The sequence below is a fragment of the Opisthorchis viverrini genome (genome assembly GCF_000715545.1).
Source record: "Opisthorchis viverrini unplaced genomic scaffold opera_v5_89, whole genome shotgun sequence".
In the NCBI taxonomy this organism is placed as follows: Eukaryota; Metazoa; Platyhelminthes; class Trematoda; order Opisthorchiida; family Opisthorchiidae; genus Opisthorchis; species Opisthorchis viverrini.
In genome coordinates this window covers 850,356-872,622 of record NW_008751744.1, presented here as the reverse complement: position 1 = coordinate 872,622, position 22,267 = coordinate 850,356, and the positions used below count along the sequence as shown (strand labels likewise).

The 22,267-nt window shown below is 44.0% G+C and overlaps 1 protein-coding gene across 1 annotated transcript in view; it reads right to left on the bottom strand.

Annotated features, from left to right (window-relative positions):
- Positions 1-22,267, bottom strand: part of T265_13645 (hypothetical protein) — a gene marked incomplete at both ends in the record, with an annotated part of 78,430 nt that overhangs the window by 54,838 nt on the left and 1,325 nt on the right. The window contains 8 exons of the mRNA XM_009169866.1: positions 484-576; positions 2,249-2,350; positions 3,184-3,600; positions 8,200-8,461; positions 13,613-13,773; positions 15,516-15,869; positions 16,988-17,246; positions 20,150-20,250. Coding sequence (XP_009168130.1) covers positions 484-576; positions 2,249-2,350; positions 3,184-3,600; positions 8,200-8,461; positions 13,613-13,773; positions 15,516-15,869; positions 16,988-17,246; positions 20,150-20,250 — 1,749 coding nt within the window. The remainder of the gene's footprint in view (positions 1-483; positions 577-2,248; positions 2,351-3,183; positions 3,601-8,199; positions 8,462-13,612; positions 13,774-15,515; positions 15,870-16,987; positions 17,247-20,149; positions 20,251-22,267) is intronic.

Below are 22,267 nucleotides of genomic sequence, written 5' to 3'. Positions count from 1 at the left end.
CAGGATTAATTCTGAGGGTTCTTCAGTTGTTATTTACAAGTCAGCATGAACTCACAAAAAACGGAATGATATTCGACGGATTATCGATTGCCCGGTGGCCTAACTATGCTTTGAAATCGATGATTCGGGCTCCTATGTCAGCTTTATCAAGCAAGAAGGAACGTGTCCTGGCGTGCTTTCCAGAAATGCCTATCTTAGGTTACCTGGTCACCAATCCGAAAACCCAGCTTGCACAGCACTCTCTTTCACTCATTTCTGGCTGGGTACCTACTCCGTGTGAGGGTCTCGTCCCTACAACTTGGAAAGCTGATTCGAGCCCATGACCAGTAAGGCTTGATTCTTTCCCTCGCATACAAAAGGCATGTGCAAGTACCCGAGGATAGGCTTTTTCCTGATTCCGAGTAGCACAGCAACAGTCGAGGTCCAGTACAACAAAGGGATTTGAGGAAGCACAATGTCACGCATGAAGCGAGTGTTACTCACCTGATCCTTCCAAGGCGATCAATTGAATGGCTTCCTGTCCAGCTTGGATTTTGGTGATTACGGCCACCCGAAACTCGTACGTATTACCCAATACTGTCACAAAACAAACGGGAAATAATGGTCAAATGGGACTCAGAGGAGCGGTTACTATAAAGTACTCATACCAACCGCAAACAAATTTCATGTTGCTGACGCAGGCGGTTGTTATAGACTGTTCAACGATCCCAACATTTAGCCCGGCACTTTGAGATATTGTTTGGCACTGAGCATCCGCTCCGTCATCTACACATCTACTCTACAACCTCGGATAAGGGACATCCTAATTTCTTATGCAGGGACATGTATGCCGCAGATGTTGGCTTTAACAATTTGGGATCCCAACTGGCGGATCAATCGATCGTCACAACTAGGACAGTTACTGGGTCGTCGTTTGATGAGTCGGGCACACCAATCACATCGTTCAAGTGGGAGCACGTTCGCCTGTTCAGATGTGAAAATTCAGATGCATCCAACGTGCGTTAATGGAGTAGTGGTTACACGCTCGCTTCGCATGTCAGATGTCCGGGGTTCGAATCCAGGTACAGCCATTGGATATGCACTGCTAATGAGCTCTAATAGGAGCGAACCTCGAGTCCAGTGCTTCCCTACTTTGGTGTGAACTCACCGAAATAATTACGCCAGAACAGGAGCACGACCGTCCGAACGAGAGTGGTGTGACTAGGAACAAAAGTTAGGGATCAGCTGTGTGAATTTCTGGGAGAGGATAAACGCTTTATCATACTCTAACAAGGTATTTGAAGCCTTGCATCATGTTTCAAAGTTGGCCTAACCATTGGTTTTGGGATCGACAGAAGTAAAGGGAGAGTAAAAGGATCATCGGACGATCAGCCTATCAAGCGGAACAAAACGGCCCAATCACAACGGAGCAACAGAACTGTCTAAACGAACGCACTTGACGAATAAACCAGATACAAAGAAATGAGATAATAATTCGACCTAGATTCCAAGCTTACCAACCAAATTACTGGAAAAGACACATAGGGACAAACCAATCAATTTTAGGACATCCGTGGGCACAAACAGAGGAAGAGGAATTCACCCACTCGACCCCGCACTGACGATGTCACCTAGATTGGTGATGAACCATTCGCAATCCAACTAGCAAGACCAACAACCAAGTGCGTACACTCACAAAGGTTCAAAACTTAGTAACATGATGAAAACTTGAAGAGATTAGGTAGAGAATTTCCAGAATGTCCCTTTTGAGTAATTTAGCCAACAGAAGCAGGACAAAGTCGAGATTACCCTAAAGTCTTTTTGTGCGTACAAAATGGATCTGCGCCAACTGCATAACAACGCTTTAGGAAACTTTGATTCCTTTGGTTGTCTACTTCTGGTAACAAATTCACTTGCAGCTCAACCTCATGCCTCGGTTTAATCAGTTAGCTGTGACCTTGGGATTGATTTTAGTGAGGATTAGGCAGAGAAACAAACTAATGGTTCAGTGTGCGGCCGACGTAATCTGGTAGGAGTACCATGCAATTAGCTCTCGTTAGACTCACACAGGGTGGCTAATTGTCTGATGCACCATCCATCCAGACAGGAGGAAGGATATTAACCTTTTTGGGATAGAAAAAATTCCCCATGTAAATGAGGCATTGAATGAACCAATCACATCGCTCAAGCGTGAACAAGCTTGCCTGTTCAGATGTGATAATTCAGATGAGTCCAGCTTGCTCTGCTGGAGGAGTGGTAACATGCTCACCTCGCATGTCACACATCCGGAGTTCACTGCCAGACACGGCCACAGATATGCACTGTTGATGAGAGCACTGATAAGAGCGAAACGCCAATCCAGCGCTTCCCCCTGTGGTATGGACTAAACAGAATAATTTCGCCCGGACAGGGGTAGGGCTGGTCAAGCGAGAGTGATTTGCGTGTGAATCCCGCAACCAGCTACAGCCATGTGAATGAGTTGACGCAATCGGATTTTATTGCAAAAGACGGATGGCTGCTATAAACCATTTGCACTACATATCATGATAACCTCAAAAAGTCGAATTTCGACAGCACTCTGCTTCATTACTCATACGCTCTACTAAAAGAGATCGTGGGAGCAAAATCAATAGAAATAGGCCTTTTCTGACGAGTGTTCTATCCTGGAAGTTCTTCGAACACAGAAGCACGACCGAATGTGATCAGTGCTCAGACAGTTCAAAGAGGCACGATCGATGTTGATGGGTGTTCACTAACGCCTATCAGACAGCCTGGATCAAGGTCAGAAAGTTCCCTTTAAATAGCGGGGAGCCGTCGTAACTTCTGCTCTCGCGCTCGTACGCACTGATGGAGCCGTTGTAACTTCTGCTCTCGCGCTCGCACGCACTGACGCTCTCGCACTCGTTTGTTCGGAATATAGCAGTTGTGTTCCTTTCTGTGAGTCTGTTTTCTCCAGTGCTAGGCACTTGAGTGGGTTAGCATCAGATCCCACAGATTGACGAATCAGCAGATATAACAAGAAGTATGCTTGCTATAAGCACCTTTAATACCAGTGAACTTTAGTTCGTATTCAGAAACGTAAACAAACGTTCATAGACTATGCAGGACGATTGCTTCCCTTTAACCTCCTGACCGGATCGCTTGGGAGTGTTGGGGCAGGATTTGAGTGACATAATATACATGCACAGTAAACGGGGAACTTACAAAATTGTCCTGTTGGTGAGTTCCAGCTCGTTGCCGTTGTGTTTATCTCTCCAGCGTGGTACTTCTCAGGAATCAGCTCATTCGTTGATATGGCTTCCTTCGTATCCCTCACCAGTGCGCTGCCATTATCGTGCTTATTCGTCCAAAATAACCACCGGTCAGTTGTCCCGTCGGACCGATAAGTAGATCTTGCTTGACGCAAATGTGTCTGTTCGGGCAACACCGATGACGAATCGGTGAAACCAATCAGCAATCGCCACCGAATTCGATAGATGGCCGCATGTTCAGCGAGCAGGCCCTCGGTCTGCTCGCCAGGCGCCTCCCATGAGGCTTTGATAACAACTTGTGGAGGTAGTTCGAAACCCGTGGGCGGCAAAATCTGACTGAATAGATGCAGTTTCCTGGGAGCCGCTGGGGCTGTAAACAGAGACAGGAGCCAGGATTGACGGTCCTGGCATTGCTGCTTTTTGGTGGACTTCACTAACTTCGTTTCGTTGCGTATCAGAAAAGTTGGACTAAAAGTCCACCAGATTGACACACGAAATGCCATAGCAAACACGATGGGTACAACTTACAAATTTTAAACACATTTTCTTGCAGTGATTTGTCAAAAATAGATCGAGTTACTTCAACATATCAATTGCGCACGCTAAAACCCCAAGTAAAACCCCTATACGATTCGTTTGTGATCTTTATCAAAGTCTACTTGACCTAGGGGAGACTTCAGACAAAGGCTGTTGGCAAAGATTAAGCTGGTCATTTTTGAGTTCTGCTGCTTATGCGTGACATGTGGCAACTAAGCTTAGCTTGTAAACTGCTCTTTCAGTGAGTTGAGTTTTGCGAATATGCTTCTCATCCCAGTGACTTTAATTTCTCACCTCCAATATATCTCTGTAATATACTACTAATAAGGTTGCTGAAAATCCGTCGACAGCCCACGACCGGTTTCGCCCCCTTTTGGGGCTCATCAGGTAGGCATAGTCCCCGGGTTTCCGTCAACCTTGTTCTACTTGAGACCAAACTGCATGAAATTAGCGAATATACACTCATTTGCAAACTAATTTGGTTTTTTCGAGAGACTCACCTGGAACCCAGCTGAATCTCTCGTTTATGATGTTCTCAGGCAACTGAATGTGCTGCACTCTTATGCGTGAAATGTGGCAACTAAGGTTAGCTTGTAGACTGCTCTTTCAGTGACTTAAACTTTGCGAATTTGCTTCTCATCCTAGTGATTTTAATTTTTCACCCCCAAGTTCACCCTTTGCATGCTCCGTGACAGCTGTCAGTTACCATCATCCGAGAGTTTTTAACGTGTGGAGGAAATATATTCATATGCAAATTAAGTGTGTGTGTTTTCCTTCATCATACACTGTTGAAGTCAATGGTGTTTAAACAAACTAATTGGACTATCATTACCATGGTAGTGCGCGGGGGTGTTCGTGCCAAATCTGCCGGTAGTTCGTGAGGCTCTGATGCTTAGCCTCAGAAAATGTGTTTAAGTCGAGGCACCACACGCCTAATGATGCGTGGCAGTTGACACTTCAGAAGAGGTGAGGTTAAACACTTCCCTGTGTTTTGTCTCTGAATGTGAGATATGTCCTTGGAAGAAATGATGGCGTGCGTCACATTCTTATTAGGAAAATGTACAAGAGTTTTTGGCAATACGTATACAAAGGTCTTGTTTGAACAGTTGCATGTCGGAGACCTTATCTTTCTAAGAAAGTCTCACCCCTGTAATCAGACTGAGACTGGACGTCTGAGCAGGTTGATAGAGGTGGTATAAGTACCTTTACATTTATTCCAGACTCCTTGACTCTTGACGGCTCAAATATCGTAGTAAAACAGGCTGACCATGTCCTCTTTAAAAGGTCCTGTTATATAGTGGCTGACCAGAGAACGTTCCGACAGACTATCTATGCTACTTAGTCCAACATTTCTCTCACTGTGAATTCGGTCAAGCAAGCCATAGTCCATCAGCTATGGCGCTTTCCCCGTGTGTGACTGCCATGCAACCGAAAGTAAGCATGAGGGCAGAGATACATGGACAAAAGCACTTGAGAAGCCAAGGATGGGTTCATACTACCGACTATCCGGTAAGTAGTTTGGTGGGGTAATCACTGAGTTATTTTGAGCGGTTCCATTGGGCCAACAACCAGTGCTCTCCACAACAATCACTAGATTACTCAGAGTTGATTTATTCTCATCACGGCCTCAGCATACTCACGTAGATATACAGATCCGGTGACTGGGTTTCTATCAGACACTTGTCAGCTCTAGACACATCTGTGATCAAATCTTTCGTTCTTGTCGCCTATCTACCCGAAAGTTTTTGCGAAATTTTGAATTTCGACTTTATTTTCATCCGAAACCACATTAGAATGCTGTCAACTCCATTAACATATCCCCTAATTCCTCACTAAAACTTTGATCCATTGGTATATGAAAGGAGTTGTACATCTCGAAACGGTTCTTTACGATTCTTTTCATTCCCTACGTACTAACTCAAGAAAGTGGCTTCCCAAGATCCCTTTAGAGAACGTATTCATGTAAACGCTTTACAGTTCCCGCCCTCAAAAGCTCATCGTTATCAATAAATAGGGAAGTTTCGAAAATCTAATCAGTATGAGCCGGTCTTGCTCAAGTTATCCGTGTGTTACTCGATCGCAAATTACCGTTTGTTTTTACAAAAACTTCATCGATACACATTTGTAAGAATTTGTGCCTCTTGTCACTGAAAGACGCATCTGCAGAATAGCCATCTTGTCTTGTCTTGTTGATGATCGATAGCCGGATGTGGCGTTTCCACGTTTGGAGCCCCATACCTCATATTTCTGTCCCGTTTTTTCTAATCATATACACGAGGGACTGATTGTTACCATGCCCGCTTCATTGGCCATGTCTGTCATGTGCCGGTTTCTCTAATCTGGGGCGTCATTTACGGCTTATCATATGATTGTCCTTAACATATGTATATTTGCCTGTTGAGCAGTTTATTGGCCTTCTCAGTTGATTGACGAGGCAACGCTTCATTAGTCTGACCTGGATAAGTATTCAGCTTCTCGGTATCTATCTAATCGCTGTGTCCTTTATACGGGTGGTTATCTGTCGTTTCTCTAGCCTCGTGGGATAGTTCATCTAACTTTTCCGCGGTTACTCAAAGTTGGATTACAGTTGAGCTCTGTTCAAGGTCATTTTGATCTAGTCTGAAACTCTCACGTAGAACTGGTTTACCTGTAGAGATGCAGGAGTGTTTTAGCATATGCTGGTCTTTGATAGTTATGGCGAAGTTCATCGACAGCGTGCAGTTGACTACGCTGTCCTCTGCTGCACTAAACCGCAGTATACTATCCCGTCGCATGCGATGATGTGCTAGCTGAACTCTACTGTACTGTACTGTACTGTACTGTGTCGTACTAAGCTATACTACATAAAACCATACTAGACTATGCGATCATATATTATCCCATACTCTACCATATTCGAGTAGACTACATTATGCTGACGGTTACCACTTAACGAAGTAAAAGAACGAAGTGCCTTGGATCTATATTTAGGCCGATAAATTCAAGCGATTGCTTGGGCATCCGTGAATCTTGTTCATTCTCTAGCTAACAAAGGATGACGTGGCGGTTAGTGTGAGACATACAAACAGTCAAAATGGTAATCAACTGTCGAACGTGTACTGCTAAGTGGCTGGAATGCATTGTATGCTCCCGTCAGTGTATAAGATCAGTTGCCACCCGTGGGACCGGCTGTTTTAGAGCGAATATTTTTTTATCACTTGTAACAGGTGGATCATAAATCGTTTCGTTTGCTCACCATTTAAGCATGCTTGAGTGAATAGGTGCATCTCCGAGACACCCAGAAGCTCAAGTGGACTGAATCACGGAAACTGGTGTGCGGTGTCTTCGGCAGGCGGATGTGACACTCAGGGTGACAGGACATTTACCTAGCAACCATAAGTCATCGGCGAATATGACAGTTGAGGAAGTCTTACCTCAGACAAGTCGGAGTGGTTTCCAATTGTATTGTCACGAAGGACATTTACCTAGCAACCATAAGTCATCGGCGAATATGACAGTTGAGGAAGTCTTACCTCAGACAAGTCGGAGTGGTTTGCAATTGTATTGTCACGAATGAGTAGAGGCAAATCGTAATTTTTCCCCGTCGATAGGAATTTTGATGGTTTTTCACAAATGATCAAAGATAAAAGTACTCATTTCAAGAATGCTATTTCGGTCGAGTATCTAGCAGGCTCGATAACTGAAGCCATGCACCAAGCACTGGACGAATCACATAAAAATCAACAGATTACTTTTGCTGTCCAGTTTTCCGGAGAACATTGTAACTCATGTTTCATTGGTTTTGCTTACGCTGGACGAAATTCATTTGCACGTCCCACTTTCATCCTGGTTATCCTAGACTTGTGCGCTTCAGTGCTTCATAGCTTCTTGTTTCGAAAATTTGTGCTACAACAAGCCATTTTCACTAGTCGGGTGACATCTGTTTGGTTTCTAAACAAAAAACTCAAATTTCTAAAACGTCTTTGTGGCTGACTGTAATCATATACAGTTTTCTGTGCACTGAATCTCGGAAGCGACAAGCTCGGCCAACAACTAGCGGCGTCTCAGCAGTTCAGAACATCCTACAACATCGCTTCATCTAGGAACTGAGCTAAATTACAAGTTACTTTAGGTTAATTTACCACCGATCTAAGGAAATTTTGATTCTTCCATCGTTCTTCGCAAAACTGCCCTTCATCCATTTTTGGTCCTCTGTCTATGGGACCAGCTTACTATTCCTGACAACAGAGAAGTTGGAGTGAAACTATTATTTCGAATGACGTTCACTTCATTCATACTACTTAAATCCTTTCCAAATCTCAAGAATACCAGGAAGTTTTCAATTAAAAAAATCACCTGTGGATGTCTAATGGTCCCCTGGTTTTGTGCACAACCTTGACAGTTGCGCCTCCAAGCTGCGTTGGCAGCTAGATTACCATTCGAGGAAACTTACGTGGTTCCCAGGTCCTCACAGGTGAAGCCACCGCTCTGTCCCCCGAACCGGAAGGGGCCACTGCACGTAGATGAACCACGTAGTAGGTGGCTGGCTGGAGTCCGGATATTGTGGCCGAATACCAGTTGGTACTAGATGCAGGTGTGGCAGGAATAAGACGTCGGCTGAATCCGTGAGTGTCAGGTAAAACTGATGGGGAACTTCCTCCAAGGGACTGAGAGGCCCACATTGCGGAGCTATACTCCGATTGAATCCACCCTCCCTAAAGCAGAGGGAGATGAAATACACCCGGTTACTATTGTTGCAGCATTAGAAACACTGTGTTTCGAGGTGCATGTTTAGTATAACATATGATGTTTTGGGAAGCTTGCAATCGATCTATCTTGATGGTAGAACATGTTATTGTCTAAGGGACTCGTGGTAAGAGACACGAACATCCGCAAAATCGTGAGGTGTTGTAGTTGTAGCACGTTTTCCGCAACTAGCTGCCGTGCCACTGGAAGGAAGCACGAAGGTTTATATGCTACTCAAGTCCACATGCAAACGGCTAAGATATCTGGGCCGAACTCGATTCACGGACCTTCGGGTCAGTAAGTTCTCGCCTTACCCACTGAGCCACGTTAGAATGAAAGCCACTAAATCACGCTATCTCTGATGGAAGTACAAGGTCACTTTCAATATCACTGTTGGGACAAATACTATACTGAAAGATAAGCTAGTTCTCATCTGTGATTTCCGGGAATTTTGTTGTACGTAGGATACTGACTGGACTAGTAACCTGAAGCTTGTCTATTTACTTGTGTTCTCCAGGAAACTAAACGCAAACCAGTTAGGTAGCTCTATTCTTAGCACATAACTACTTCATTTTTTCCGGTTTCCCGCATTTTTGTTGGACGCTTGGGAGTAAAATTTGGTGACTAAACTGAGTGGTAACCACACAAGAAGGAAACATCACAAACGAGAGGTTCAGCTGGGTTCCAGGCGAGTCTCTCGCAAAACCAAATTAGTTTGTAAATGAGTGTATATTCGCTACTTCCGTGCAACTCCGTGGTTTCAAGTAGAACATAAGGTTGACGGAATCCTGGGGACTGCGCCTATCTGATGAGCCCCGAAAAGGGGCGAAACCGGTCGTGGGCTGTCGACGGATTTTCAACAGCCTTATGANCAGCCTTATGAGTAGTACACCACAAACATATACATACGGGAAAGTATTCAAAGTAGCTTCCGGTTCGCTTGACATTACGGTTATCCATGTAAGCAACATAGTTCTCAAACTAGTTTAATCCTGTAAAGGCAAAGCAAAACGCTGTAGTGGGTGGAGCAAGGCATTTCTTGCGACTCCATGCGAAGTTGATTAAGAAGTCATTCTGATCTTCAAAATGCGAATTTCCAACATATGTAACAATGAAGTCGATCCGAATTCCGGACCGCAGTCGCTGAGTTAACATCATAAGCTGGCTTACCAGTCAACAACAAATGACTGATTACTTTGTGCATGTAAAGCACTGTACATCCATTTTACGAAACAGAACTGAGAGTTCACTCAGCGGTTTCTACGGCGATTCATTTTAGATGGTCAACGTCGCATAAACAGAATAGTTCGGCAAAAGGCGTGTGCCGGACTCTGTAGGAACCCAGTAATTACAGATTGGTTAGAAAGTTGTTCAGAAATTCACCAGGATATTTATAAAATTTCAGAAGAGCTTTTTGGAAGCCGGGTTATGAAAACTTAGTTTCTCTATGCTAGCAGAAACCATTGAGTCATGTATGCTGTTTTGTTTGTCGAAGAAGAAAGGAAATCGAGCGCAGAAACTTTCTAGATTTCTCAAAATGAGTTCATCGCTATTGGTTACACCTTTTGGACAATGTTAGGGCGTCGGTAATTGGAACTCCCGTGCTACATTGGTGATGGTGGTAAACGGGAAACTCCTCGGCATCCGCATCACAACAATTCTCCCTTCAGACCGCCCTGTCATGTCTGTCACTTGAAGCCGCCCTTGTTGCAGACTCATGGAGTGTACCTCACATAGTACACGGAAGGAAGAGCTTGTTTGACATCCGACTACTTGCTGGCAAACCATCCGGAGACGTCCTTCGTTAAGTTTAAAGCAAAACATCTCACCCTCGGTTGGGCTTTAATCAATTACCGCCCGTGGTCTACACTATTTAGAGGTAGGCCAGTATTGTTTATTTTTAAACAAAGAGTATTTTTGGGTTTTATTTGTTCGGTAAAATAAAAGGTGTATAGTGGCGAGGACTTCGAATTGGGAAACTTATGCCGCCCGATAGCTCAGAAGTTGAGTTCAGACAGGAGTAGTATGCATTTAAAGTGATTTACTCATGAAAAGAAAGTGTTGGTTCAACCACCCTTGGTGTAATCGAATTAGCGAGAGTTTACACTAGGAAACTTATTCAGAACTATGGGTACATGCTAATTTATTGTCTATCTCGCGGAAGCCCACACAGTTGTACTTGCTTGCATAAGCACTCGTAATCCTAGAAGCCGGGCAGCACAAGACCAACTTGGAGGAATTTAAAATGAGGCTAATCAATACGGCTATCCCCGTCCGGAGGAGCTATCTGAAAACATGGGAAAAGCAGCGTCTATTCTGATATCATATTTTCTGGGAGGGATTTCACATCTTAGGGTCGAATAAAAGTTTACTACTCTGCAGGATTGTTTCCAATAAAGACGAGTTGAGCGCCTTACTATCGATTTATCGACCTCAGCTGAATGGAGGATTGTTTGACTGCTCTCAAGTACTTTGTCTGTCTGAATCTTCCGTAAGATTACGGCGATTGGTTGTGCTGATAATTTCCAATTCAGATGGAGCAGCTGTTCAGTGGCTTTGGAACTTTCGGTACCGTCCGACTTTGCCTGGTGCACGAAACGAAACGCTCAGTTTGCTGACCTGGTTTGGATCTGGTCACCAACAAATCATTGTTTGACTCCAGATTTCAAAGGTCATATCGCCGATCAAGAAACTGCTATTGAGAACATAGCGGTGGTAACACCCATTGCTACGTTCCAGATCCTAAGAGAGATACTGATTTCTACACACAGTCAAAAGCTGTATTGCTTGTGAAAATATGCTTACCAACTTAATTCGATTAAAGGTAAAAAAGATTGTTAGTGAACAGAGTTCTTAGTGGAAAATCAGGTAAACCAGCCTCGTCTAAGCACAAGTCTCTACTCAGTGGTTTACATGATCCATCCAAAAGGGTTTTCGTTTGGAAAGAATATAGGCTCAGGTAGAACATAAGGTTGACGGAAACTCGATGACTGCGCCTACCTGATGAACCCCAGGAAGGGCGAAACCGGTCGTGAACTATCGAAGAGTGTTCATCAACCTTGTAAGTAGTTTCCTTTATAAATATAGAAGGAATATTTAGATTGACACCCCCCCTCCAAGAATATGACATGCCGTGTGTAAGCTGATATTTAATCATGGACTGGCAACCATGCCACCCGAAGTAGGCACGGGGGATGAATTACTGTCAGTTTACCCGATCCCAGAGAGGAGCCCGAGCTGAACTCGAACCATGAACCCTCCGGTCGGTGAGTTTGCGTCCTAACCACAGAGCTACCTGGAGCTGCATGTGGACATAAAGTAGTATTAAGACATTTTGGTACATGTAATACTCATCAGGTGATTCCTTTACAAGAGGAACCATCCTAAACTAAGACCACTATATTTAGGCCTATACGACTCGGCTTTTGCACTAGAGGCTCAAAGCTCACGACACCAAACGAACCGCAGCTGTAAATTCTTCTACAAAAGGTCAGAATGGCAATTCGCAATCTCGATGGTGTTATGTTCCAACGAAATGTGGTATTTGACGAAATGCATGACAGCTAACTTTGTCCCCCGGATGACCGTAGGCTAGACCAGGTGTACAGCATACAGCCAACCCAGTATTCTTCTCCTTGGGATAAGGTCATCGGCTTCAGACCCATCTTCAGAGATGACAGTATATCTGCCCGTATGATCGGAAATCGATCAATGTTTTCGAAGGGCTACTGCGGTTACTACCATTGTATTCTGTCCACATGTGCTTCTGTTCACTACTTTAAAAAACAAAAAATCCGTCTTCTAGAGAATGAGTGGCTTTTCAAGATACAGCCAGAAGTTCATTTCTCCCGATTACCGTAAATAGCCTCAGATCCTGATTAAGGAAAGAACTCCACGAAGAGTTGAAGATAAAATACATTTGTTCTTTGAATAAGATGTATTTAAATTAAAACTAATCGATGCTGTTGTTGAGTAACCCAAACGGGGTTTCGGATTATCACTCCCCAGAGAGGCAGCTAGTAAACAAGAAAGTTTCTATTAAATGACTCAAGTTTGCATTTCCAGAGGGCAAAATCCAACGATGTCATCGCAAATTGTTTTGAGCTGGCTGTAAACGTGCTCACGCGTCGTGTGATACAACGTCAGTCGTCTTGGCCGGACGTGCGACGTCAAAGCAGGGACAGTTTACATCCAAAATCATATTAGCTAAAAACCTTGGTTCTTACGAAATCTCACACAAGTGCGGTATGAGCAAACGGTGAAGCTAACGTCAAAACTAGTTGTCATTTTTGCTGCATTTCAAGCACGTCATCCAAGCAGAAGTTTGGGAGTGCATCACCCGTCTGAACAAACGATAAACCTACCCTATGCAAGAAAATTCGGTTCTGTTGTCACACTAANAACTGAACATCTTTCCCTAAATGGCATTTCCACCCAAGTGCTCTGATTCTATGCGTAGCTCGCGAATTTTGTACAATTTGTATTCAACCAGAATATAAAGTTGACAAAAACCGTAGGACTGAATCTACCTGATCAGCTGAGCCGGAAGAATGGCGAAACCAGTCGTGGGCTGTTGAAGAGTGCTCAGCAACCTTGTGAGTAGTTTCCTTGATGAACATTACTTTTTCTCTAGAATGTGTTACCATAGTTTCTCACCAAACGAAATAACTTCTGAGAGAAAACTAAAGTTCAAAGTAACAGCCTTAAACGCTTCCGAAAAATTGTAATACTTAGAAAGTCGTGTTACATTTGACTAGGTTTTACACATTTTGGTTCTACAGAGGCTCAAAAACAAACACTTGTGATTTGGAACGTTGCAAACTTTCGGAGAGATAGTGCGGTGTAAGCAGGGTCCGAAAATATCTGCCGTATATGCCACAACATAATTGGCTGTTTCCATTGATCCGCTATTACACCCGAAGTCAAGCATGTGACATAAAAAGCAGCACACAGACTAAGCATCCAATGTGAGTGTTGTTCCCGCTTATTGTCAGTCACCTAATCAGAGCGTGTCAAAAGTTCACCACTAGCCTCACTTACTAGCCTACTAGCTATTCGCTAGCTAAAATGACGCAGAAAACTTTGCAAATAAATGACCAGTTGGTAGGTAGAAAACTCACGGTGCTGGTTGAAGAACGCCAGGACAAATCGTAGTATGCAATTCGCGTTGCTTTCGCATCAGCGTGTTGAACTGGATGGCTGTCCTTGGGGGGTTGCCACCATACTTTTAACTCAGAGGCACTAACAGCCTCTACGGTCAAGTTTGATGGCTCAGTCGGAACTGAAAACAAGTTTTATGGGTAGTATAGAGAAAGACAGTTTTTGAGCTTTTTAAGGAAATCAACAGTATGTTGCCAGACATCCCTAATTTAATTTTCTCGGTGGAAGGTGATGGAAAAAAACAGGAAAGGCAGATAATTAGTATCGATCAGGTAACGTAGTAACGTCGCGCACACGGTAGGGAATGATGGCTAGTATATGTGAGCATGAACAGATTACATTGGCTCCACGAGCTGAGTCGTTACACAAGACACACAACAGGACCCGAAAGCCTCAGTCATACGAGGTCCTTTTTGCGTGATGATGAGGCTTTGATGAAATGCTCTCAGGAGCAGCGTCGGTCTCAGGAACCAAGTCAAAGTTCAGACTGTCAGACAGGTTGACGAACAATGAGCAACGATAGTCAACAGCATATTAAGTAAGGTTTTCATCGCTAATCGTTTGGCAACTCAGGTCCACTCCATTGAAGTAATATCAGAACCAACTAATCCTCGTCGCATATGCGGTACATCCTTGATTCCAACTGACTGTTCACGGAATGAGTTATTCGGCAATGCGTTTGCCGATGGATTGTCCGCTTCAGGCCTGGAAGCAGCAGTCCCTGAAGTCGATCTTTTGAATACGGCACAAGCTATCCGACCACGTAGGTTATTCCATTCAGAAAAATGCTTTCACTTCCTGATTCCTGAAACGACTTGTATGCAGACAGCCCCAACAATCGATTTGAAGATGCCATTGTTGAATTCGAACACTGGTCGTTGTAGTGGCACTCCACCAAACTGCATGTATGTTGTATCGCCAACCAAAGGATTTTTTTTTCGTGGTCTCTACAGAGCGAGGGTTAGTTGACAGCGGATTCAACTGTCAATGAGGGTAAATCAAATTCATGTTACAACCAAGGTAACACGAGTAACCAAGTTGAACTCACCGCTCGTTATCCTGCTCAGCCGTCAGAACTCACATGTTCTCAAAATCGTTGAAGCCGCTGCAATCAACGGATGCAAGCCTTCATTGTTTGTCCAAACAAACCCTTGAGTCACCTCTTTATCGACCGATCAGTTTGGAGACAAATAACTACTCCCGTTTTCTTGTTTTTTTTTTCGATTTTGTATTAACAGGCCAATAGGTGCATCTGTCGGTCTCCGTCTCTTAACTGTGTTGTCTGATTTGGTATTTATTTCACAGTGAATTTCACTTAATTTTATCTTTGCTATTCGTTTGGCTTGAAACTTTCAAAAATTAGTTTGCCATATAACATGTAAGTTTGGAACGCGGTTCTGCTGTGTTGTCAACAAGGCTACTGAGACTATGAAACAAGGTGGTTTTCATTCTGATGGAAGAACGCTCCACTGCATGGCTGTTTGAGACTCCAGAAGAGAAGAACGTTTTTTGCGCGCCCCATTAAACACCACGCTTTGGAAAAAATCATGTGATCATCGTCGTTAGATGTGTACCATCGCCGCATGGTTGGGTTAGTGCGCTACGCAGTGCTCAGCTGAGAGAAGGTCAAGTAAGTTTATATCTAATCCTTCCCTTTGGATCATCTCAAAGTGATTTCCAGTGCTCCAGAATGCAATGGGATCACAGGATTTCGTTGGCCAGTGGGGTTACTTGACGGTTAAGATGACGCATTCCAGACTGTGGAGGAACAACCCGATCAGACTGTCACCAAGACCCTCAGATATTAACGGCCGTAATAAAATTAGATCATCCCGAACCAGTCGTACAAAAAGAACTACTTACCGAATTTTTTCGTTCTTCCATAAGTGACGGTCCGGACACCGGGACCCGCGTTTGAAACAGAGCTTAGACTAAAAATGTAGTGGAAATCTGGTTTGAGCTGATCCACGACCAGAGCTCGAAACTTGGCATCCACCACCCGTGTCTGAACCGGTTCAGCTGATCCAGCGATCGGTGTGACGGTCCATTGCTGCAACTGGTCTGCAGGCTTCACCAACGATGATGTGGGCGCATATTCCAGTTGGTAATGCAGCAAAGAACTGCTAGATTGATCCAGTCCTTCCGGGGGGATCCATGTCAAGTAAATTTCATGAGATGATTTGGCCACCGCCGTAAGATTTCTTGGTGGTGATAACACTGAAAAGCGATAACAAAAGAAACGATTACTCTATCCCCCATAACAAGTGAAATTAGTTGTGTTCATTTTACTTTTTTTGCTCCTTATATAATATTTGAAGGCTGTGGATGGGAGAAACGGCCTGGATATTTTTGTGGCGCTTATCGCTTTCGCGAACAACCCAGAACTCAGTTGATTTTATCTTTTTTGGCTTCGATACAGATCAACATAAATGGTTAAACCTGAGTGGAATTTGAGTCAAACTCGCTAGAGATTATTGATTATCATTGGTTAAACTGTTAGTCAGCAAAAAAACAAAGTTACTTGACAATGTTTATAGCTACATTTGTGAAGTTGGTGGGTGAGTGGTTGTTGCTCTTAGGTTCGTACGCATTCCTGTGACGGAGGGATAGATTTTGACCTGTGGTTTTGATTGATAATTGGATGGTTAGAAAAATTATCAAGTTCGGCGAACAGTTCAACCGTACTCATGTACCCCCCTTGACATTAGCCTCAGTCACGGGAACACTGAGGGTAAAGCTAAACTTTTATCTACTCTGTACAGAAGATGTTGTCAAGTTTACTAACCCACTAAAAATGGGCCTCAGCAAGGAACAAAGAATTGCGTGCGCCCTAGCCGCTATGAAAAGAATCATTCCCCGGTCTAGTAAGTTTAAGACCATTCACACTGACACGCTTGGAGGTAGTGGAGAGAACTGACATCGGCTAAGGAGTTACGCGATACATTATAGATTTTTCCAGATCACGTGGATTATTGATCGATCACATGTCAAATGCAAGTGATGGCGAGAAAAGATTCGGATAACCTGCACACTTTGATTCACTTGAGGTCAGCTTTTGAGATTTTCCTCACGCGTGGAGTGCGTATTGGTTAAACTTCCAAGATTCTAACCCAGCGCTACATTTTTTTTAAATTAGTGCTATTGTGTTCCTAAGTGTGGATTTTGGCCAGTATTTTTCAATTAAACGAGCACACTACTCCGATTAACTGGCGTCAACTAAGAGTTGTGCGAGAAATAGTGAAAGAATCAGTCAATTTCAGTAAGTTCAAAGTGAATATCGGTGGAAATTCTACGAAGTACACCAAATGAGCAAGGAACAACATTTAATCACTCACATCCTGGTCTAACCATTACGACCACGACGTCGGAAGCGGGTCCTTCGCCTTTGGAGTTTACTGCACTCACGCGTATCATGTAAGTGGCATTGGCTGTTAGGTGAGACAGGATGTACAATTGACCTGAGCCCGAGGTATTCGGTCTCACTTGAGTATCAGATGCCGTGGATCGCTGCTGACCTGCGCCAACATCCACAATATTTGTATCCCAGAATGCGAGTTCCAATTGCGGCCGATCGGTGTAGTATACACGATACGCCTGAAAGGGGAAGTTGAGCAAAAGCATTATTTTTTACACGGCGTGGTACAATTTGGTGCGAGCGAAGAGCAAAACAGCAATCGGTGCTGTAACTTCCAGAAAGAACTGCTGTGAGTTTATTTCGTTTCAGTTGGTGCGGCCGGTTNTGGTGCGGCGCGGTTTTGCGATTACTTAATTTTTGGTGCTCATCGTTTTGACAGTGGGTCAGCATTTACTGTCACACAGTTCCACCAAAAATGGGATTTATTATCGAGAAGCGTGTTATTGTTCTTCGACAAGATTAGTGAATATATCGTTTCTCTGTGCCGAGTTAGAAGTGGCTAATCAAACTGAACGTAGCCCTTCCAAAAACACTCTTCTAGCGTTAAGCGTGAATTGTTGCACTGAAACAACGGGAGAATGACAACTGTCGCGTGATGTGGTGAACTTTTTCCCCGGTTCGTTTCATACTTTGTGACAGCCGGATTTAATGTAGACAGTTCAGCCACCCACCAAGCGGGTGGCATAAATGATAAGCCTCAGAGATGTGCCAGCTCCAAATATCAAATAGGATGCTGACCGACATACGGCTGCATCTGTCAGAACTGTACGGATTGCACGCAAAGCGTGACAGATAAAACACTGTTTCTGACATCAAATGTAGTTTTAAACCGAACTGCATAAGGGTAGACTGTTGTTTGGCCCCGAGAACGACGTTCCACGATTCACGTTTCAACGTTTGTCGTTATTTGAGTCTCCGAGGGTCCTCGTTATTTTTTTGGATACGAATTCGTTTAACAAGGGCTGATTGACCCAGATGCCCTCCGTTCGTTATTACATTTTTCTCCTCGTACAACCGACCAAGCACACATCCAAGCAAACAACCAAACAGCCAACCAAGCAACCACTCACTTACTCACTCACTCAATCAATCGATGAATCAATCAGTAAACCAATCATTCAGTCAACCAGTCATTCAACCATCAGATCCCCAGTACTTCGTTTATCCAGTTATTCTTTCGCTTGCCTGTTCACTTATTTGATTATTCATCTATTCATTCACTTACTTATTCATTTATTTTTCGTTCATTCCTTCATTTCGGAATGAGCTGGTTACCTTATCGACCAGAGGTAATGTTTTTTTAGAACTTCCTATAGTGTTCGGGGGTATATGCAGGTTGGGCAAAACAGCAAAATAGGAGAGACAGTGAATCAATCCAGCATGGATTGAAATAGTTCCAGGCCGAAATCAGCTCGAACAGCGCTAAAAAGCTTTTGCGCCATGTGGTGTACGGTATGGTTTTTTTATTCCATGGTCAAAACACAGCGTGGTGGAATCGGTTGTGATCTGACGTTTCTGGAGCCGTAGTCGACCTTTCTCTAGAAATTCTACAGTCAACTGAATACGGGTCGCCGTCGGCACTTCAGATGCCATTCGAAAAATACTTCAGGATCACGATATTAAAACACTTTTCCGAATCGACAACACGTCACAACGACTCTTCCTGAGGGCTAAGGACCCAGTCGAACTGAAACACCGCTCAAACTGCGTCTACCAAATTCCCTGTGCAGAACGTCCAGCAAAATACATACGCCAGACAGCTAGGCAACTCCATGTACGGATCGCGGAGCACAAACGACATATGTGTTTCCCCCCAAGAAACCCAAAAGAGTTGAAAAAACTAGAACGACACTCACTCCACGCACTTGAGTCAAACCATCAAATCAATTTCGATGGTACATGTATACTACAGTCAGCATTCGAGTCACATGTGAAACGGACGTGCACCGAGGCCCTAGAGATCAGCACACAGCCGAACTGCATCAATCGGAGTGATGGTGCCAGTAGCCCGTCTACCTAGATTGGACTTAGTTCCTTACCTTAGCAGGCATAGTAACCAGATGTCAAGCGAGGGTGTCAAAAACGACGCATCACGGCCTGCACATCCTAGTCAGGCGCACACGTAATCACACGTACACACACACACACGCACGCACGCACGCACGCACGCTGACCCAATCGGACTGTCAACTGATCGCGGTGATGCACCAATCAGAAGACAGTGTAGTGGACCCGAATGTCGCTGCAGGTGAGTTGTATTCGGTTGTTTGTGAAAATCCTTGAGATAGGTCGCCCACGATAACCGGAACGTCAAATTGCAGCAACCAATTACACACGCTGTGTTTTGATTTTGATCTTATGATAAAAGAATTTCAGATTGAAATAGTCCCTGTAGAACGACAGCGAAGGAACGGCTGAACAACCCCTAGCAAACTTTGAAAAGAACCCTGATTTTCGATAAAAGGTGCTTGGGATTTGATAGATAGCTTGACATAAAGTACTCGTAATGCACTACTCATAAGGTTGCTGAGAATCCATCGACAGCCCACGACCGGTTTCGTCCTTCTTGGGGATCATCAGGTAGGCGCAGTCCCCGAGATTTCGTCAACCTTATGTGCTACTTGAACCTCAGATGCACGAAATTAGCGAAACGCACTCAAACGTTTGCAAGCATCACAAACGAGAGATTCAGCTGGGTTCCAGGTGGGTCTCCTGCAGAACCAAATTTGTTCGCTACATTTATGCGGATTAGAAGCGAAAAGACACGCCTGTGGGTCAGCAAGGGTCGAACGCTCAACCCTGAAGAGAAGTGGCACCTTCGGTTGATGGGGCATGCTGATTTTTATCCACCCTTGGCCGTGCTCTCCACTTATAGTAGGGACTTGCCATATTTTAACATCAGGTTCTTGGCAGCAAACAGTACTTAGTCCACATCCCATCGTTTATATCAAAAGTGGTTTGAAAGCGAAAGGAAGTAAATGATGTAACTTTCCCGGAACATAATCTACGATAACTCAGTCTTCGGAAAAAATGTGCTTCCAGTTATTTTCCCTGATATTTTAACTAAATGGTCTTAACTCACTCTAATCCATCCGTTTGCTTCCAGCGGAGGATCCCAGTAGACGGTTACTGCAGCGTTGGAAAAAGCTTGAGCGTGAACGTTCAGTGGCGGACTGGATGGAGCTGTTGGGCACGTAGTGTAATAGGTGACGTGGAAAAAAATGTTGTCGTAACTGATGATCGATCAAGTTAGATAAGCACTCAACTAAAGTACTCACATTAGTTTTTTTCGGGTTGACTATCAATCAGACCAGGTCAAGTTGAAGACCAACCCAACATCCACGCCTTTCTTTTCTACTCTGATAAGTGGATCATTGGTAGTGACTGACTGAGTAAAACTACTTTCCTAGAAGTTTGACGAATGTTAAGATACATCAGGATAGAAGCCTTTCAGACCAATTAAAGAGATTGAATAATACTTTAATTTGCTGAAAAGAACCCCAGGCAAAACGGATGTAACAATGCCCGTGACCGTTTGAATTATCATTCCGGAAAGCCGCAGTTTAACGGATGCGAACAGTGGACAATGTTTATGCGGAAGTCTCTGTTATTCTGTTGCCTTCCAGCCGGATGACAAAATTGAATGAATGATTGTGAAACTGCGTGATAGGCTACCAAAATGGAAATTTACAACGGAAACACACCCCTTTTCACATTGCGTTTTTCAAAATAAAGACAGACCTAGGGTAGTCTTGATGAGGGAAGTTTCACTTTGATTGTAAAACGTGCCTTTTGGCTGGATTCCACAAACCGCTTTTACTGGTGGGTAGATCACTACCTTACCGCAGAAAAATTCAAGATTTACTCGCAGAATCAGAAATGAATAAGTTCACACGACCAAGAACATTGATCCGGAGGGAACCAGTATGACGTCTTGGTTGTGTATTTCCGTCGGAATTTTGGGTTTATTCACATCGCTTGCTCATTTTTGATCACAATGAAATGTTGCCGAAATATTTTTCTGCAAAAATAGCTTGATCTTGCTACCGTCTTTCTAAAACTTAGGAATTCTGTCTCTGAATTGTTACTTGAAGCCAACTTGTGTCGAAAAGCCGAGAAACAACATATGACCGCCTCATTCTTGTTGAAGGATGCAAAGAATTCGCACCTTACAGGTTTCTTTGGAACTGCTTGGTAGCTGAATGCCTTGTCACTTGTCCACAGTTGGTGGATCAGTAACGCGCACAGAGAAGATGAAGTCTTGCTTTACAAATTCTACTGAAGTTGTGTTCCATTTTACTGCCTAGTGGCACACCTCACTTGACTACTTCGTCATTCATGCTGTAACTAAATGATCGTGTGGACTTATCTTTCCTCTCATTCAATAGTAGTTGAACTTATTTGATCACACTACATAGGTTGCGCTAGCTTGGCCACATGCTGCGTATGCCAGTCGACCGATTTCCTCGAAGGACTCTCTTCTCACAACCACGTGAAGGGTGAAAGAGAGCCAGAGGCGGTCAAACAATGCCTTGGCAGCGAAGTATGAAAGCCGTTACCAGCAAACTCAGCTGCGCTGGTCATTGCCATCTTCCTGGATGGAGACTCCGAGACGGGCCAGAGACATTGACAGACATGGTCCAGTCGGGGCCTCAATGACACTCCTGAATCCAAGCTATTGCCTTCACTGCATAGCTCCCTTCCCAACCCTCCTCCACTTGACAGCCCACTGACAGTGCTGGATTTATGCACCAATTTATCATCTCCCGCCTGCAATGCGCAGCTACCTACCCCTTCCCCCCCAACTCATCGGTGAACGAAACTGCGGCAGCTACAACCACTGTACGACGAGTACGCGGTTATTACAACTGACAGTTATGATGATGATGATGATGATGACGATGATGATTATGATGATGATGTTGCAACTTCATATTTATTTAAAATTGCCTCCAATCTTGAATGACTGCCTTCCCGGTTAACAATTCAAATGGACCGCCCTTTTTTGGACTGGTGGAATTGAACCCTATTTCAGTTTTACAAGATATCTATATTCTCCGTTTTTCTTACCACGCAGATCGTTTTTACCGCTCTGGTTATACTATTTTTGTACCAAATCCTTGGGCAGCCATATATTGTTTTAATTCATGAGTTTGAGACGCGGTTTCGTTCACGCGTTGACTGTTGATCCATATCGGCT